The sequence below is a fragment of the Verruconis gallopava genome (genome assembly GCF_000836295.1).
Source record: "Verruconis gallopava strain CBS 43764 unplaced genomic scaffold supercont1.24, whole genome shotgun sequence".
In the NCBI taxonomy this organism is placed as follows: domain Eukaryota; kingdom Fungi; phylum Ascomycota; class Dothideomycetes; order Venturiales; family Sympoventuriaceae; genus Verruconis; species Verruconis gallopava.
Window position 1 is genome coordinate 422,815 of NW_015622160.1, and position 16,108 is coordinate 438,922.

The 16,108-nt window shown below is 56.9% G+C and overlaps 4 protein-coding genes across 5 annotated transcripts; 2 read left to right on the top strand and 2 right to left on the bottom strand.

Moving 5' to 3' along the window:
* Positions 1 to 343: 343 nt before the first annotated feature.
* Positions 344 to 3,933, top strand: PV09_06805 (ATP-dependent protease La). The gene has a single exon (XM_016360499.1). The coding sequence runs from the start codon at positions 925 to 927 to the stop codon at positions 3,721 to 3,723; it is 2,799 nt and encodes a 932-aa protein (XP_016211838.1). The 5' UTR covers positions 344 to 924; the 3' UTR covers positions 3,724 to 3,933.
* A 604-nt stretch (positions 3,934 to 4,537) lies between these two features.
* PV09_06806 (uncharacterized protein) lies at positions 4,538 to 7,969 on the bottom strand. The gene is made up of 2 exons (XM_016360500.1): positions 4,906 to 7,969; positions 4,538 to 4,817 (listed from the first exon to the last, which is right to left on the bottom strand). The coding sequence occupies exons 1-2, from the start codon at positions 7,747 to 7,749 to the stop codon at positions 4,761 to 4,763; spliced, it is 2,901 nt and encodes a 966-aa protein (XP_016211839.1). The 5' UTR covers positions 7,750 to 7,969; the 3' UTR covers positions 4,538 to 4,760.
* Positions 7,970 to 8,549: 580 nt separating this feature from the next.
* PV09_06807 (uncharacterized protein) lies at positions 8,550 to 9,570 on the bottom strand. The gene has a single exon (XM_016360501.1). It carries the CDS (start codon positions 9,424 to 9,426, stop codon positions 8,596 to 8,598), a length of 831 nt encoding a protein of 276 aa, XP_016211840.1. The 5' UTR covers positions 9,427 to 9,570; the 3' UTR covers positions 8,550 to 8,595.
* Positions 9,571 to 12,933: 3,363 nt separating this feature from the next.
* PV09_06808 lies at positions 12,934 to 15,632 on the top strand. 2 transcript variants are annotated; one of them, XM_016360503.1, is made up of 2 exons: positions 12,934 to 14,089; positions 14,147 to 15,632. In XM_016360503.1, the coding sequence occupies exons 1-2, from the start codon at positions 13,534 to 13,536 to the stop codon at positions 14,677 to 14,679; spliced, it is 1,089 nt and encodes a 362-aa protein (XP_016211842.1). In that variant the 5' UTR covers positions 12,934 to 13,533; the 3' UTR covers positions 14,680 to 15,632. The 2 variants fall into 2 exon arrangements, with proteins under 2 accessions (XP_016211842.1, XP_016211841.1); XM_016360502.1 differs by having other exon boundaries at positions 12,934 to 15,632.
* Positions 15,633 to 16,108: the final 476 nt, after the last annotated feature.

Sequence of the window (16,108 nt, forward strand, 5' to 3'; positions counted from 1 at the left end):
CTGGCTTGCCAACTTGTACAAGTAGTTCGCGCCGGTTCGACCCCGCAGCTGGTTCCGCCGACGCTCCAGGTGTCGCCAGCCGGGTTTCCACCGGCGGTGCAGCCACAGCAGCAGCAGCGCTGAGGGGCGAAAGACGTGGGGGGCGGGATCGCGAGAGCTTCTGGGCACATCGGGCTGGAGCTGCAGAAAGGCGGAAAGGCGAGACAGGCAAGATGGTGATCGAAAGCAACGGGCTGGCCGCGCGCGACGTCTGGGGGCGAGCCGAGGATGTCCTGCTCAGAAACCGCCCGCACGCCCACGGATCGGCCGTCGGTTCTGGCTCGAACGACCCGAGGAGAGACAGAAGTGTAGGCGGACGCGCAGCGCCGTCGTGAACTCGCTGGAACGCTCTCGAACACCACGCCGTCTTCATCGCACCGACATCGTCATCACTCAACCTCCATTCTCCCTCTCCTCCCCCTCCCTCTCGTCTGCCCCGTCCTCTCTGTCCGACCATTTAACGTTCTGCTTGCCAATCCGCTCGTCCTCATCCGGGCGCCTCCTGCAGCCTTAATCTTTTTGTCCCTTTTGTTTGGCTGACTGCTTCTTCTTTTTGTATATGTGAAATACATCTACCGCCATCTGGCTCTACTCTTTTCTATCTTTGCTCGTGCGTACGCGCTTCCGCATCTGCGTCGCGTGCCGTCGCCCCATTTCTCCACTTTTAAAGCCGAGCTGGTCTGCTGGTATCAGTATCCGGCTATCTGGGCGAACAGCCGCATCCTCATCCTCGCATAGCAGCACCCACGTACAACCGCACACCCACCACATACGTGCCGGACTGTTCGCACTCGACAGATCAGATCTTACACTACCGTCGTCCTCAACCCGCCCGCCCAGCGGACGTCGCTTTGTAAAAGGGAAAGGAACACCGAGCATCGCACCATGGGCAAGGCGAGCTCCAAGTCGCGGCTTCTGCCCGTCGTCCCGCTTCCAAAGGGTCAGGTCCTGCTGCCCGGAGTCTCTCTGCGAATCTCCGTTGTCAACCGCCCCGATGTCGCCGCCTTGCTTGCACGTCTGTACAGTACCTCATCCTCCCAGCGCTCTGCAGCCGACGACACTGTGACCGTTGCATGCGTGCCCCTGGGCTCGCCGCTTCTCAGCCCAGACGGCAAGCGACTGATCGATGCTGCGGTGCCAGAGGGCAAGGACAAGCATATGACCCAAGATGTCCATCCTGCGGTTGCCCGCAAGGAGGATCTTTTCGGCCTCGGCTGCGTCGCCAGGGTCAGTGGCGTGCAGCAAGGTCGCGGACACACCGGCTTGAGCCTAATCGTGGAAGGTCTGGAGAGGTGCGTGGTCGAAAAGGTCGTGAAGGAGAGGCCCTACTTCGAGGCGTACGTCATTCCGCTGCAGGATGCGGACGTCAACCCGACCGACGTCGCCATTCACACCCTGTTCGGCGAGCTGAAGCAGCTGAGCCGAGAATTCCTGGCCCTCATCCGGCTCAGCAGTCTCCTCCCGCGCCCGCCTTCGCTGCAGCTCACGCCCCTGCTCGCAAGGCGACTGGAGCTGTACATCGCGAGGAAGGACGTGCAAGAAGCCGGCAGCCTGGCCGACTTCATGGCCAACATCATCGAATGCACCCACGACGACAGGCTCCTGATTCTGGCCGCGCTGGGCGTGAGAGAGAGGCTCGAGCGCGTCATTGATGTCTTGCAGAAGCAGATATCCGCACTGCAGGGCAACGGTCGCACGAGCGTAACCCTTACCTCGAACAACGTACGAGACGCCCCCAAGGAAGGGCCGGAGATGGAGAGGTGGCTAAACGCGCTGAAGAACAGCACGATCGGCGGCCTGCGGAACCCGGCCGCCATGATGCCGCCTGGTATGGGGGGCCAGGGTCCGGGAGAGGAGAACGAGCTGGAGGAACTGAAGAAACGACTGGACGACGCAAAGCTGACGCCCGAGGCATCTAAGGTCGCTCAGAGGGAGTTGGGTCGCTTGCAGAAGATGAACCCCGCCATGGCGGAGTACCAGGTGTGCCGTAACTATCTAGAGAATTTGGCCGAGATCCCGTGGTCCAAAGTCACGGAGGACAACCTGGATGCCGGTGTCTTGGCACGTGCCCGGAAGCAGCTCGACGACGATCACTACGGCCTGGAGAAGATCAAGAAGCGACTGTTGGAGTACCTGGCCGTGCTGAAGCTCAAGCAACAGGTCAATGCCAACCTCGAAGCCCAGATCAGAAAGATTGTCGAAAACAGCAGAGGCTCGGTCGAGGAAGAGCGACAGCAAGACCCCAGGGACAGCGAGATGAGCGACAAGGAGATTGCCATCCGGGAGAAGAAGAGAATGGTGGACAAGGCCCCCATCCTGCTTCTCGTCGGCCCACCTGGTACCGGAAAGACGTCACTGGCAAAGTCCATCGCGACCGCACTCGGTCGCAAGTTCCATCGCATCTCACTTGGCGGTGTCCGGGACGAGGCCGAAGTCCGCGGCCACCGACGCACGTACGTCGCCGCCATGCCTGGCCTCATAGTCAACGGCCTCAAGAAAGTGGGCGTTGCTAACCCCGTGTTCCTACTCGACGAGCTCGACAAACTCGGCCACGCCAACTTCCAGGGTGACCCAAGCGCGGCCATGCTGGAGGTGCTAGACCCGGAGCAGAACCACACCTTTGTCGACCACTACGTCAACATTCCCATCGATCTGTCCAAGATCCTCTTCATCGCGACCGCCAACTCGCTGGAAACGATCCCTCCGCCGCTCCTCGACCGCATGGAGACCATCCAGCTGAGCGGTTACACCACGCTGGAGAAGCGCCACATCGCCATGCGACATCTTCTACCCAAGCAGATCATGTCCAACGGCTTGCAACCGCAGGACGTCAAGCTCTCAGCCGAGGTTATCGATGAGATTATCACCGGCTACACACGAGAAAGCGGCGTCCGCAACCTCGAGCGTGAGATCGGTAGCGTGTGCCGCTACAAGGCCGTCGAGTATGCCGAATCCGTGGAGTCGGAGAAGACGGGCAAGGGCCACGTCAAATACAACCCCGAAGTCAAGGTCGAAGACCTGGAAGAGATCCTTGGAGTGCGGCGCTTCGAAGAGGAGCTCGCTGAGCGGACGGGCCGTCCCGGTGTTGTGACGGGTCTCGTCGCCTACTCCACGGGCGGGCAGGGCTCGATCCTCTTCATCGAGGTCGCCGACATGCCTGGCACGGGACGTGTGCAGCTGACGGGCAAGCTGGGCGACGTGCTCAAGGAGTCCGTTGAAGTCGCCTTGACATGGGTCAAGAGCCACGCGTTCGAACTCGGTCTGACCAGCTCCGTGGAGGAAGATATCATGAAGTCGCGCTCCATCCACGTGCACTGCCCGAGCGGCGCGATTCCAAAGGACGGGCCCTCCGCCGGGCTTGCCCACACCATCGCGCTCATCTCTCTGTTCAGCGCTCGCTCTGTCGACCCCACCATCGCCATGACCGGCGAGATCAGCCTTCGCGGCAAGGTCACGCCCGTCGGTGGCATCAAGGAGAAGCTGATCGGTGCGCTCAGGGCCGGTGTCAAGACGGTCATGATCCCGTATGGGAACCGCAAGGACGTTAAGGACCTCCCCGAGGAGGTAAAGACGGGTCTCAAGATTATCAAGGTGCAACATATTTGGGAAGCGTTGCGCGTCGTCTGGCCCGACGTGCATTGGCCTGGTGAGGGCAGGTGGTCAGGCTTTGATTCGAGATTGTAAATCATTCCTCCCCTTTTTTTGGGAGTGGGAGAAGAAAGAAACGGTCCAGACGATGAATTTATATGTGGTATGAAATTGCCTAAGCGTTATTAATTTTTATTTTTTTTTTAAGAATTTTCTTTGTTGATGCTGTTCCAAAGTATATATAGTTGTGGTAAATCGCACTGTACACACCTGGAATTGGTCACCAATCTCAAAATGTCCCCAGCGTTTCCAGGAGAGGATCTTTTTTTTTTTTTTTTTTTTTTTTGAATCCATCCATACACCTGCGTGCAATGCCGAACCAGCGTTTTGTCGCCCAACATCTCTCTGTACGTTGGATAGTCCGTTCCGCATAGTCTGGACGGTCCAAAAAGATGCACACACGGGACCTCGACACGGCACCTAGCAAGCCAGCCCTCCAAACTTGTGACGCGGACGGGCGCCTCAAGCGCCTGTAGCAGCTGGGCACAGTGTCTTTGCGCTTCTCAGCAGTTTGCCAGAACGGGAGAGCCAGGATGCAGAAAACCCCCCTCACCCCTTCTCTTTGACTGACGCCCGTTCAGCACAAGCCAGAAGCTGCGTTGGACACGACGGAACCGAGCGGGCGGCATCTACGTTTGGCGGCCAGTCATGAAGGCAGAGAAAGGCCACGAAGAGAGAGATGGCTGTGACAAAAGGGTAGGGACGAAGTTCCTTTAAGCGACGAGCTCAATGAAAGCACAAGGACAGCGACCGACGAAGGGACGGGAAGAGGCAGACACCAGCTCACCGTTTCTGACATGCCCGTGTGTGCTTTCTGACGGAGGCAGGCTCTGAGACTTCTAAAATAGGGTGGAAAATAAGACTATCGTGCGATTTGATATCTTCTAAAGGGGGAAGGGGGCCTATTGCAGGGGTTTAAAAAAAATAAATTCTAAAACTACTTTTCTTTTCTACTTCTTTCCTCTCCAGTTCTTCCTTCCGTTCGATTTTCTCGTCTACCGGCCATTGGCAGTATGGCGACCGTACGTCAGTGATTTGCCGCTAGCGCGTGCATGGTTTTGTACTGTTGCATCTCAAAATGGCTCGCTCGGTGTTGACGTGCCCTTCGAAGGCGATAAAGAGTACGGTGCCTATTGTTCGAAGCTGTCAGCGCATGGTTTATCGGGCTTGCTTGCGTCGGCCCCGCCCCCCCCAATTCCACTACCCTGAGATACGTACCAAGACTCTCTTTGCGTTGCAAATTCTCCAGGCAAGATTGCGCACGTTCCCGTCCGCCTGCACGACCTCTGGCGCAAACTCAATTCCAAACATATGAGCCACGGCGAACACAACCCTTCGGCTATACTTGTCGTCTCGTCTCACAAGGCTTCCAAAGCTCTCGTCCACCGTGCTGGGTGCGATGTCCGGGTTACGATCAAAGCAGTTTTGAACAACAGGGAGAAGTGCTTGCTCGACCGCACGGCGCATCGGCCCTCCTTGCTCATTGGTGCCGAGATTGCTGAGATCGAGCTCGACATCGTCCTCGTCGAATTTTCCGACTCGAATTTCGAAGGGGTGCGAGATTGCCATGACGGTATGCTTGCCGTCGTGGTGGTAGCGGAACTCAAACACGCCGGTCGTCCACCAGAGCTTGTCGCCCGTGAACACGACCTCGCCAGTGACGAGTTCTTCGCCCAGAACGCCCCTTGCCTCGACCGGCGTGTCGCTAGACACGATACCGGAATCAGCGCGGGCGGAATCGTACTGTCCCTTTGTAGTCGCTACCCAGCGTCCGCGGCTCGATACGCGGGTCACCTCCCGGTCGATCGTGTCGGAGACCATGTACAAGCCGATCCAGTCCTTCCTGCCGTGGTTTTTGGGGGCCGTCCAGCGCACTTTGATAGGAGCGCCGTACTCGAAGATGTGCGGTCTGAACGCCGAATTCGTCCTGACGGGTGGTTGACGTGCGTCTTCGCCTTCGCGGCCACTGCGTCGATCCAGCCAGGCCAGGTCGGAGGTGGGCGTGCCTTCGATGGACAACGTGTACGAGCTTCGGTCGAAGCCGTTCAGGTCTTTCGCCTCGCGGGTCAGCTGGAGCTTCGCAGGATTAAAAAGCTGCTTGGAGTCGTTGACTAGCGACACGTAGTCGGAGCTGATTTTGCTGCGCAGTTGCGCCATGAAGTCCTCCAGCCGGTCGCCCGCTCGCATGAATGCCTCGTCAACGCTCGTCTGCCACGCCCGTACTTTCGGAGGCAGCGAGCGTTTGATGCTCTTGCTGACTCCCGAGTCCTGTCGGATGCTTTCGCCATACAGTTTCTGCATGTGCGGGCGTTCCACGAACTGGATGAACATGAGCGTGAGTGTGTGGCTCATGATAGCCAGGAGGAAAATGGCCTTGCTCCACGTTATGATGGCCAACCCCCACACGCCAGCCAGCCCGAGAAATCGCTCCGGATTGTTCAAGAAGCGATATATGCCGCTGTAGGTGAGCTTCGGCGCGTGGTCGAAGAAGAAGTCGCCGTAGAACCAGCCGAACTCGCCCAGGGAATCGTAGATGCTGATGATCGTCCACAAGTGAAGAGCAATCAAAGCTGCGCCGAGCACGTGTCGAAGAAGGACCATTCCGTACGACCAGTTCTCCGGAAGTGTGTACATCTTCCAGGCGGCCGCGATGAAGCTGGCATAGCACATGGTCATGCTGAGGTGATAGAAGCCTTTCCACTGGCGCCACGCTTCTTCCGTGCTATCTCCGTACTTGATGAAGTGCCTGGTCCACGCCTTCTTGTTGGACTGTCGGTTCAAGATGAAAGCGATTCCGACGGAGAACCACAGCCTCCAAAACACGGCGTTGAGCACGAACAACGTTTGCCAAGACGTGGTGGATGGCGTCAACAGGGCTGAGGTGAAGATGTAGAACTGCAGAAGCAGAACGGAGGTGTCGGTGACGCGATGAAGGTCTAGGTTCTGAAGACCCAAGAGCTTGTGGATGTCCGAGGGCTTGATGCCAGAGAACCTGGACTTCCTGCGACCGTCGTCCATCATGTCGCGGAGCTTGTCTTCCTCGGTGCGCGGCGGCGGCTTGTTGTACGTCTTGTCGATGTGCGGGTTCTCGACCAGAGTCAGGAACGCAAACTGCGCTGCGTGGGCGAGGATCGAGATGAATAGCACCTTGTAGCTAGCCGTCATGAGCGAGATTCCGTAGTAGCCAGCGTATCCGACCGAGTACATAGGGTGGGGCGCCATTTCGAACACGCCATCGAAGGTGAGCTCTTGGTCGATGAGGTAGAAGAAGTCACCCCAGTACCACGCATAGTCTTTGACGACGCGATGCGCATCAAGCTTGACCCAGAGGTTGAAGAGAACGAGCACGATCCCGCCGAGCCAGCGACCCAGGGTGATGTACCACGTTTCTGCGGGCGGATGGCGCATGCAGGCGATCGCAAAGCAGCAGTACGAGACGAAGTCGCACATCAGGATCAGGTCGACGAGGCGGCGAAAGGTAAGCCAGGTGTTGTACTCGCTGGGTGCCTCCTCGAACTTGTAATGCTTGGGGATCTTGGTCTCCATCTCCCGCTTCAGGAGCGCGTGCAACCTTGGGTGTGGATTCTTTCCCGTCGCCGGGTCTTCGAAGATGCCGGACTTCTTCGCCCACACGACCAGCAATCTGTCGTCGGACTGCACTTGGAGCAGATAGCCGAGGCCAGCATTGTAGCATGCTCTCCAGAACAAGAATGTGAGCGCGAAGAAGGGTACGCGGATGCTGCTAGGCAGGACCACAAGCAGGAGGACGAGCACGCCAAGGACGGCGAGGATGACGAAGTCGGACAGATTCTTGGGTTGCGACGGCGACAGGAGCTGCGAGACCATGTCGTGCGTTTCCGGCACCGTGAATATGGTCCCGTCCGGAGTTCTGCCATACGTCCTCTTCTCCTTCTCAGCGTCCTTCTCTTGTTCGTCGTTCAGAGCTTGAACCGTCCTCTCCGCCACTTGCGTCGACTTCGCAAGCTGGGGAGCTTCGGGATGACAAGTGAGCCTCTCCCTTAGCTGGCTCTCGTCTAGGCCATCTCTGCCGCTTGATGCCATCTTGTAAACGCCTTGTCCAGCTTTGAGAGCAGAACAACACGGCAAGCTCGCACGGCAGCTTAGTTTCTATTCGCTGAAGGTACGTCGGGGGTGGGGACAAAAGCTATCCTCATCCAAATTCCGCTACGTGGTGTAAGCAATTGGAAGCGAACACCATTGGTCTGTACGCAAGCACTGGTAGACACAATCGCCTCAGTTTCTCTCCGTTTGTAGTTGAAAGTCGTTGGGGCTCGTTGAAAATTGACCTCCAGCCCGCGGCGCGCCGAAACCGCTGGCTCAACCTTGCCGAATCCCATGTGGAAGCGCGAGACCGGGAACGTGCCATGGTGGACAGTGCTGGATCGAGGAGATGAACTGCGGAAGCCCCTTTACAACTTCACCACGCCATTATTTGGGCAGCGCAGAGTTAGATGAGGAGTGAGAATCCGAGTTGAGCGCGAAAGATTTACTGCCGGCTCCCTGTTTTTTCTCGCTCCTTCAACACAGCGGATCAGGGTTGAGCCAACCCGGCTGGTCTGCTGGGTTTGGCTCCTGGAGAAGACGGAACTGATAAGAGGGAGCATTCGCTCTAGGTTGATACGAGGGAGTATTCGCTTTTAGATATCCACGCCCACCCCTACGTGGCGCCGGATGCATCTAAGGTCGACCCCGAGCAAAGCTTCTACGTCAGCGGCCTGACCCTTCACGGTTTCTTTGCTCAAGCTGCCCCAAAGTGCTTTGCTAGGACCAGGCGCTGCGGTGCAGAGAGAGAGAGAGCGAAGGAAAAGATGGCGCGAAGAGAAAAAAACAAGATTGAGAATGCGTGTCCTTTTTTTTTTCTTTTTTGTTTTCTTTATCTAGTTTAATCTAGGGCCACGTCTCCGTAGTCGTCCAACTGTCGGAAGACGGGTCGTACTCATATTGATACCGCCGGGCTTGCTCTGTGCCGCTCACGTCGGTCTGCTCGACCCAGTCCGGCTTGATGATCACAACCCTGAAGTTTTCGCGAGCGGCGGGCTCGTGCAGGTCGTCGACCTTTGTGGCGAGCCTGTTCTTCGTCTCGTCAAACGGCTGCGACGTGGGCCGTCCGGGCGGAGGTGACTTGAAGCTGCCTCTCATGCCGGGACTCAGGTTGCCAAAGTGGCCGTCGAGCTCTCGTTTCCAGCTCCAGCCGCCCTCCTGGCCCGGCTGCACCGCTCTCATCCTCGCGCCGATTTCACTCTTGACCGTCCGCACGCCGCTGCTCTCGCTGTTCTCATCAATGTCGTCCGCCACCACGTACGCGTTGCCTCGTATCCGCCATTGCGTGCTCGTCTCCTTGACCCAGAACACGGCTTCGACGGGGCCTCCCCCTCCACTGCCCTGCACTAGCTCGTGTCTGTCCGCGCGTCCGCTGCTGCTGCTAAACAGCTGACCGACCTTCTGCATACGTACGTCGGTGGTAAAGGTGAGCAGGTCGCTCTCAAACACCCTGGCGTTCTTCTGTGCCGGGTTGTGCACGTTGTCCGGGAGCTCTGCCCAGAAGCCGCGAAATATGCAAAAGCGTGCTCGCGGGACGTACGGAGTGGCCGAGTTTTCGGGAGCCTTTGCCAACGTCGAGAGCACGAATTCGGGCGAGCCAACCTTGGCGATGTGTTCACTAAACGCTTGTTTCCACGGCGGCATCGACGAGGACGCACGAGAGCTGGTGGACGACATGGCTCGTGCGAGACAGATGAGACGTGCAGATGCTTTTTGAGCCAGCGTCACGCTCTTATCAATGACTCCGGTTGCTATGTGTGAACAAAATATTTAGGTCAAAAGATCGGGATGGAGGGCGACATGCAAGGGCGCAGCGGAAGCTTGGTGAGCTTTACGTCGAGCAAATGTAGTTAGTTACTGGGGTGAATGACTTCATCACTTGCTTTAACTCATAGTTATATTTCTAGATTGGGGTTGACAAAAAAAAAAAACCCCCATAGAAGCACGTCTTGGAGAGTGAGCACAAAAGCAGAGTATTCTTTTGTCCGATGTCGTTTTGAGCACACATGCGCTCGAGCTTACACAGCGATGCATATGCTGCGTATAAAAGAAACATTTACTTTGGGTGGATGCATAGCGGGTCCTTCGTTTGATGCAAACGCTGCAGCGAGCGTTAACCTAACTTGAAATGTGTTAAGAGAAGGTGACTGGGCCGTCAACGCAAGCTGAGCGCGTAGAAAATTGCGGCGAAAAGTGATCTTTCTTGCCAACGTCCTGCATCGGCTATCCGGGGGACAGATCCGGATCAGAAGCTTGACAAATACCGTCCTTCAAACATATAGAGCAGGAGGCAGGGTGTGTTAGCAATAGCGAGCATTTCAGCAGACACGCCAAAGACCAAGTGATTGACTACATGGTGCTCATCGTGAGCATGGTTGCCGTACGTTAGAATCACGTAAACGATGTGAGACGACTATTCGACCCGAGTGGACGTTGTTATCCATGGGTGAGTGTGAGATGCATCTGGGCTCATCAACTCAGCTCATTGTCATTGACCATTTCGGAATGGGGCCTGAACCGCGGCAGCAGTAGACGGGATCATCGGTATCTACATGCACTACAAGGGGGCCGAAAGATCGCAAGAGATAGAGAAAGAGAAGGAGAGAGAGAGAGAGGGTGTGTTCAATCCGAGTAGATGAACGTGAAAATGTGCTACGATATTTTTGTGTGGAGAAAGGCTCATCAGGCCTGTCGAGCCTGAGATCCGCGTGCCGGTCGAAACGAGTTGAACCTGGATAGAGCCAGCGCAAGAATTAACACAGCACATAAAATGAAACAAGTCTCTGTCGGGGGAGGCGGGCTTCACATGAAGTACAGGGCATCATCGGTGAATGGCTGTTTCTGAAAGTCGAGTTACATTGCCACGTTTGCGCTATGGCGAGCATGACAATTAGAAAGGCTCAAACACACAGCTGGCCACATGTGGGTCGACCATTATTGGCATTGACGGCTGGGATGCCATGCGCCCTTTATAACAGGTGATTGATGGGATATGAAGAATAGGAACTAGGCAGGATTCACGTCACCCATTTCCGGATGCGGCTTACAGAACAGTCTCAAGCGCGGCAAACGGAGGCGCGATGGCTGGCTTGTGAAGAACAGGCTGCAAAATATGCAGCACGCCAATTACGGCATGCATATTTGGAGAAAGTCGACTAGGTCTGCGAAGGTCAGATGAGGTGCACGGGAGAAAAAACCGGCTTGGTGCTTTCGCCAGAACGTGCATGGACAGCGTTCAGAAGAGGGCGTCGTCGCACGGAGGTGCAGGAGTGTACGGAGTACACACAAACACCAACGGCTCGGGTCTAGTCGCCGACCAACTGCCCGTCACGCTGCTTCAGGATTGTGATGGCGTGTGTGGTCGACCATCTACTCGGGAGCACACGTCGGCCGGGCGGAGTCAGCGAGCTGGACGAGGGTCGGGGTCGGAACGCTGCACCGGAAGAACTGTGAAGAGGAAGCAGTAGCAGCAATAAGCAGCAGCAGTAGCAGCGGAGGCGGCGGCGGAGGAGGAGGAGGCGGGGAGAGACTCTGCAGAATCTGGCCGTGTGTTGTGACTGGTTTTTCGCACAGGAATATGATCGCGGGTAACTGAAGTGAAGAGCAAGTCCAGAAAAAAATGGGACGGGCAGAAAGGGGTTAGAGCAAACGGGCGCAGAAGGACAACGGGCGGCGGTGTGTCGAGAGAACGAGTCGTATGTGCGTGGATGTGCAAAGCACGAGCGAGAGTGTGCTAGATTCAGCGACGTCCCAGATACTTGGGCATCACCCTGCGCCGTACGTGTAAGAAACTGGTCATGGCTTGATTGCCACAGAGATTGAGGGGAGAGAGAGGGCACGAAATGGGCGGTGTGGACGACGAGATAGTCTCGGCGGACAGGACCAGCATGATCCTTCTTCAATTCTCTGTTTCTCCTTCTTTTCTCCGGAGCAGCAAGAGCAAATTTCGAGCACCGAGAGGCCGGTTCAGTCTACTGCCCCCGCTGCTGCTGCGTAAACATAGGTTGAGGCAGCTAAGCAACTTGCCAACGACAGCGATGGCCCGGGGGTGGTCGAGCATGCAACGTCGGAAGCAAGCATTCTGACAGACGACGCATGCTGAGAGGCAGCGAGAGGTCAAGGATGGTTGGGTGGCTGTGTGTGGTTTCATGTGTTGCCAACCGGCGGCTTTCTCTTGCCTCTTTTCTTTTTTTCGTTGCCATCCCACCCCCCTCCGCTGTACGTGTACTTCTCTCAGTTCCTATTTCGCAACGCAGAGCTTGACGCCTCTAAGCGCGGTGCATGGGGGGGGCTCAACGGCAAAGCCTGGGGCGGAAACGTGGGCCGGGGTGGAGGACGCTAGTAAACGAGCAAGCACATGAATTCCTGCGTTCCAGAGCTGTGGATGGGCTTCTTCAGCGACGGCAACGTGGACAAAAGTTGGCACGCGTGACCGAGCGTTCCTTCGTCAAGGCGTCCATTCCACACGACAGGTCGGGCAGGTCGACAGGTACTGTTGCGTGCTTGGTGGATGCCTGCACCTCGACGTTGCGTGCGCGTGTGCGTCAACATGGCTCGGCACGAATCGCACATGCGGGGGCGTTGTGCATGTGCGACAGAGGGCGACGGCGAGAGAGACGGGCGGCGACGGCGACGAGAGACAGAGAGAGAGATTGAGAGCGCGGGTGGGCGAGCGAGCGTGCGTGTCCAGCGTGTCAGTGGGCGTGTGCGCGCTTGTGTGAATAACGCACGTAACGTGCGTGGGGCAAGCGACGAGCGGGCGGATGCCAAATCCTTCGTGGATCCTTCGCGGGCGTGCAGCATGCCCGGCCGACGAGGGACATGCGACAGAGACGCACATGGCGGTGCTGGCGGTGGTGCTCGCCGCGGCCGTCAGAGAAGGACGGCGACGGCGATTGGCGGTGCGCGGGTGCGGGCGCAAGCAACGCAGGCCGGCGCAGAACGCCGCCGTCGACGCACGCCGGGACAGACGCACACAAGAGCGCCGTGAATCCCTTCTCTTGCGTCTGCGCGGGCCGAATCTTCGTGCCAACTCGACCCAGCCCTGCTGCAGCCGCCATCCCAACCGGCGTCCGCTCGGCGTGGTTGACTGATGAGCTGAGCTCCTGACGGGCCTCAGATCGACTGGTTTGTCTGCTTGCTGTGCTTGCGTCCTTGCTTCACCTCCACCAACCTGCTTTGTTATTATCGTTTCTGCGGCCCGCTCACTCGGTGCCCCCTCTGCTGGCCGCCCTCCCCACGCTCAACCGCGCTCTCTGCCCTCGCGCTCTCTCTCTCCCTGTCTGTCTCGCCCTCAGACCGCAGCTCTCGCATGAGATATCTCTTCGCCTGCCTTGACCGCGTGATTTCCGCTCTTCCTGCTCGCTGACTTGTCTTTTCCCGCCATCTTCCCCCTTTGCTGTCTCAAGCCTGGGGCTGCCCTCCGTTTCCCACGCTCTGCAAGGACGCCCAGAATCTACCCTAGCCCTGCTACTGAACGCCCTGGACGCTGTGGTCCAGCCGATCACCGCCCTACTTTGCAACCGATCGGCGCCAAGGGCTCCCGCGCCCGCTCCCGCGGCCTACACCCGCCCGTCGAAACTCCAACGGCTCGCCAAATCCATCCCGTCTTGCTGCTCCATCATATAGGACTTGCTCACACCCCGCCGCGCTGGCAGCGAACCTCTTGCTCTCGCGGACGGACGTCCTGCGCTCACCGACCGCGTCCCGTTGCACACAGGAACCCCCGCTCTCACGTCTGCCACCGCTCCCACCGCTGCCATCCTCCCAGCGCCTCCCCCAGCCATGACAGATGCTCGTTTATGTTTGCAGTATCTGGCCGACAACGCGCCCTTGTGGATCAAGAGCCTCGACGAGCTCCAGGCCAGAATACAACGCCGTCAGATCGAACTTGCCAGAGTAGCCGTGCCCGCGGTCCAGAAGGTGAAAAAGACGTCTTCCAACGAATCCCTCCGACACAGCCGCCCCGAAACAAGCACTCCCTCGACCGGTCTGGAGCTGACGTCGGCCCCGCAGCCGCACGATGGCCAACAATCCAATACCGCAAACGGCCAGATGATCACGCCGTGTCGCAAGCGAAAGACGGCCTCGCTCCTCTCCGCCGCGTCTGGCACGCACAAATACCGCTCTCGCGCCGCCGTCACCGTCTACTACGACAGCGAAGTGCAGGACGTCTTTGACCGCATCGTCCGCAACATAAGCACGGGACGTAACAACATCCGAAAGTCGCGCTTGGCCGAGCGTGTCGCAAACATGGCAAACATGCACAACACCGCCAACCAGCCCCCCTTCTCGGGTGAAAACGCCCTCCCCTTGTTGAGGACTGTCAGGAGCGCTTCAGGTATGCCAAGGTTCAACGCGTACATCGAAGAGAGCCTCCGCTTATCAGGCCGCCTAGCAAGTTTGAGACCGCCACCAATGGCCCAACTCGGCGCCGAGGTCAAATCAGACACTGCCGTCAAGCGGACGGATGCCAGGGAGGAGGCCGACGCGGCATTGGACAAAGCCCAGGAATTCTGTGAAAAGGGCGCCCACCAGTTTCTAAGGGACGGTGATTGCGGAGAAGAGTTGGCCGGTGCCAGGGCTGCATTTGAAGAGGTCATCGCTATCAGCAACCGCGAACTCGAGGAGCTGGCGCGAAAAGCTGCTGCGGATGCCAAGAGAGTGGAGGGTGAGAAGGAGGATGAGAAGGAGGATGAGAAGAAGGAGGAGGAGGAGGATGGGGAAATGATGCAACTCGAGAGGGACGGCCAGGAACAAGATGGGAAGCACAAGGAGCGAGCACACTTGCAAAGCAGCAGCATCAACCAACACCCGGCGCTGATCCAGGCAGCGGGCATCATCGAAGCTGATGACGACGAAAGCGATGGCGACTACGACGACCCCAGCTTGCTGCCGTCGCCACATTTTAGACTGATGGCTAGGACGTGAGATCCGAGCATCCGGCACATGCGTGGCCATTAGACTTTTCGCAGTTTGGATGTCGCTCGTTTGTGCCCTCCTCACACGCTCAGAACTGTTGACACAGGTAGGCAGCATGATGAAGCGGCCGCACACATGAACAGACATTGAACACTCTCAGTTTCTGGTCTTGAGAGGGCGAGAAAGAGAAGGAAAAAAAAAAGAAAAAATGGAACGGTTGGCGCTTACTTGCCCCCCCTAATATTTCGAAAGAGGATCTATCTAGGAACAGTAGCCATTGATCGACCTGTCCTGGATTTTGACAAGGCTAATCTGTCGCGCCGTTCCCATATGCCTACGGAGGACGCTGGAGTCAGCCATACGGCCAGGGAATCGCGTTTTGGGTCGCTGTTGCTTGCACGTAAGACCTATGCGCGGGGAATAAGTGAACTTAGATTGCTCATTCCCCATGCACGGAATGCTCGTTGCCAAATCTACATCATGTTCCTCAAGCAGACATACCGACAAAGCGATACGGTTTTGATTTGCAGACGATACGGTTGTGGAGCTCTCCGAAGTATGTACGAGGTGCATGTACATTTTCGGTCAAGGGGGTTTACAACGGTCTGCATTCGTAGAGCAAAAGGATCGGACTAGGAAAAGGTCGAGATCGTAACAAAATTTCACTGAATGTGTTTTTTCTTATTTTATGTTTTTTTTGTAAAAGAATTCTTTGAGTGGCACCCTGCATGCCTTTACTTTTCCATCTGCTGTCAGATGACAACAAGGCCTTCTTTGTCATCGACAAGGCCGGATTGGCTTTACGGAGCAGAACATCATCACCACGACGGCTTCATCCCACGCTGGGCTGCACATTGGTCATCGTTGTACTGATCACGCACAACATGACGAACACCAAGTCGTTGACTTTTTTGGAAAATACTATCCAAAATCCCACCAAGACAAGGCTGGGACTGTTTTTTTATTTTCTCATTCTTTTTTTTTTCCTCCCGCACGTTCCGAGCCTCCTAGCGAAAACATTGTGTGAGAGGAACGAGACGCTCAACCCGCCAAAGGAGTTCAGGGCGCATGAGATCTCGTGTCATTCTTGGGCCGAATTTCATGATACCGAACGTTGACTGCTGTCCGCGGTCCAACTCTCCTCGCTTGATCATGTGAGATCGAAGCTCAAGGTCGAACGCAGCTTGGAGGCCCAAGAGCAGAAGGCAAGCCGATCTGAGTTCAAGACGTCGGGCTTCTATGATCGCGTGGGCCAACAAGTGAAATCGGATCGAACATGTCTTCCTTAACGTGATTGTAGTCATATGCCAGGTATTGAAGTGTTGGATTTTTTTTTTGGGTCCAAACGGTTCTCCGAGTGGCTTCGATGTGTCCCAAAAGTCTCTCGGATGGCCATTTAGACAAGATGAAGCATTCAAGAAAAGGGCTCAGTGCAGTG

Excerpts from the sequence above, each read along its gene's own strand:
- PV09_06805 (XM_016360499.1), top strand. The coding sequence starts at position 925 with ATGGGCAAGGCGAGCTCCAAGTCGCGGCTTCTGCCCGTCGTCCCGCTT.
- PV09_06806 (XM_016360500.1), bottom strand. The coding sequence starts at position 7,749 with ATGGCATCAAGCGGCAGAGATGGCCTAGACGAGAGCCAGCTAAGGGAG. Across the intron at positions 4,818-4,905 it reads GCAACGCAAAGAGAGTCTTG|GCACCGTACTCTTTATCGCC; the intron begins GTACGTATCTCA and ends TTCGAACAATAG.
- PV09_06807 (XM_016360501.1), bottom strand. The coding sequence starts at position 9,426 with ATGTCGTCCACCAGCTCTCGTGCGTCCTCGTCGATGCCGCCGTGGAAA.
- PV09_06808 (XM_016360502.1), top strand. The coding sequence starts at position 13,534 with ATGACAGATGCTCGTTTATGTTTGCAGTATCTGGCCGACAACGCGCCC.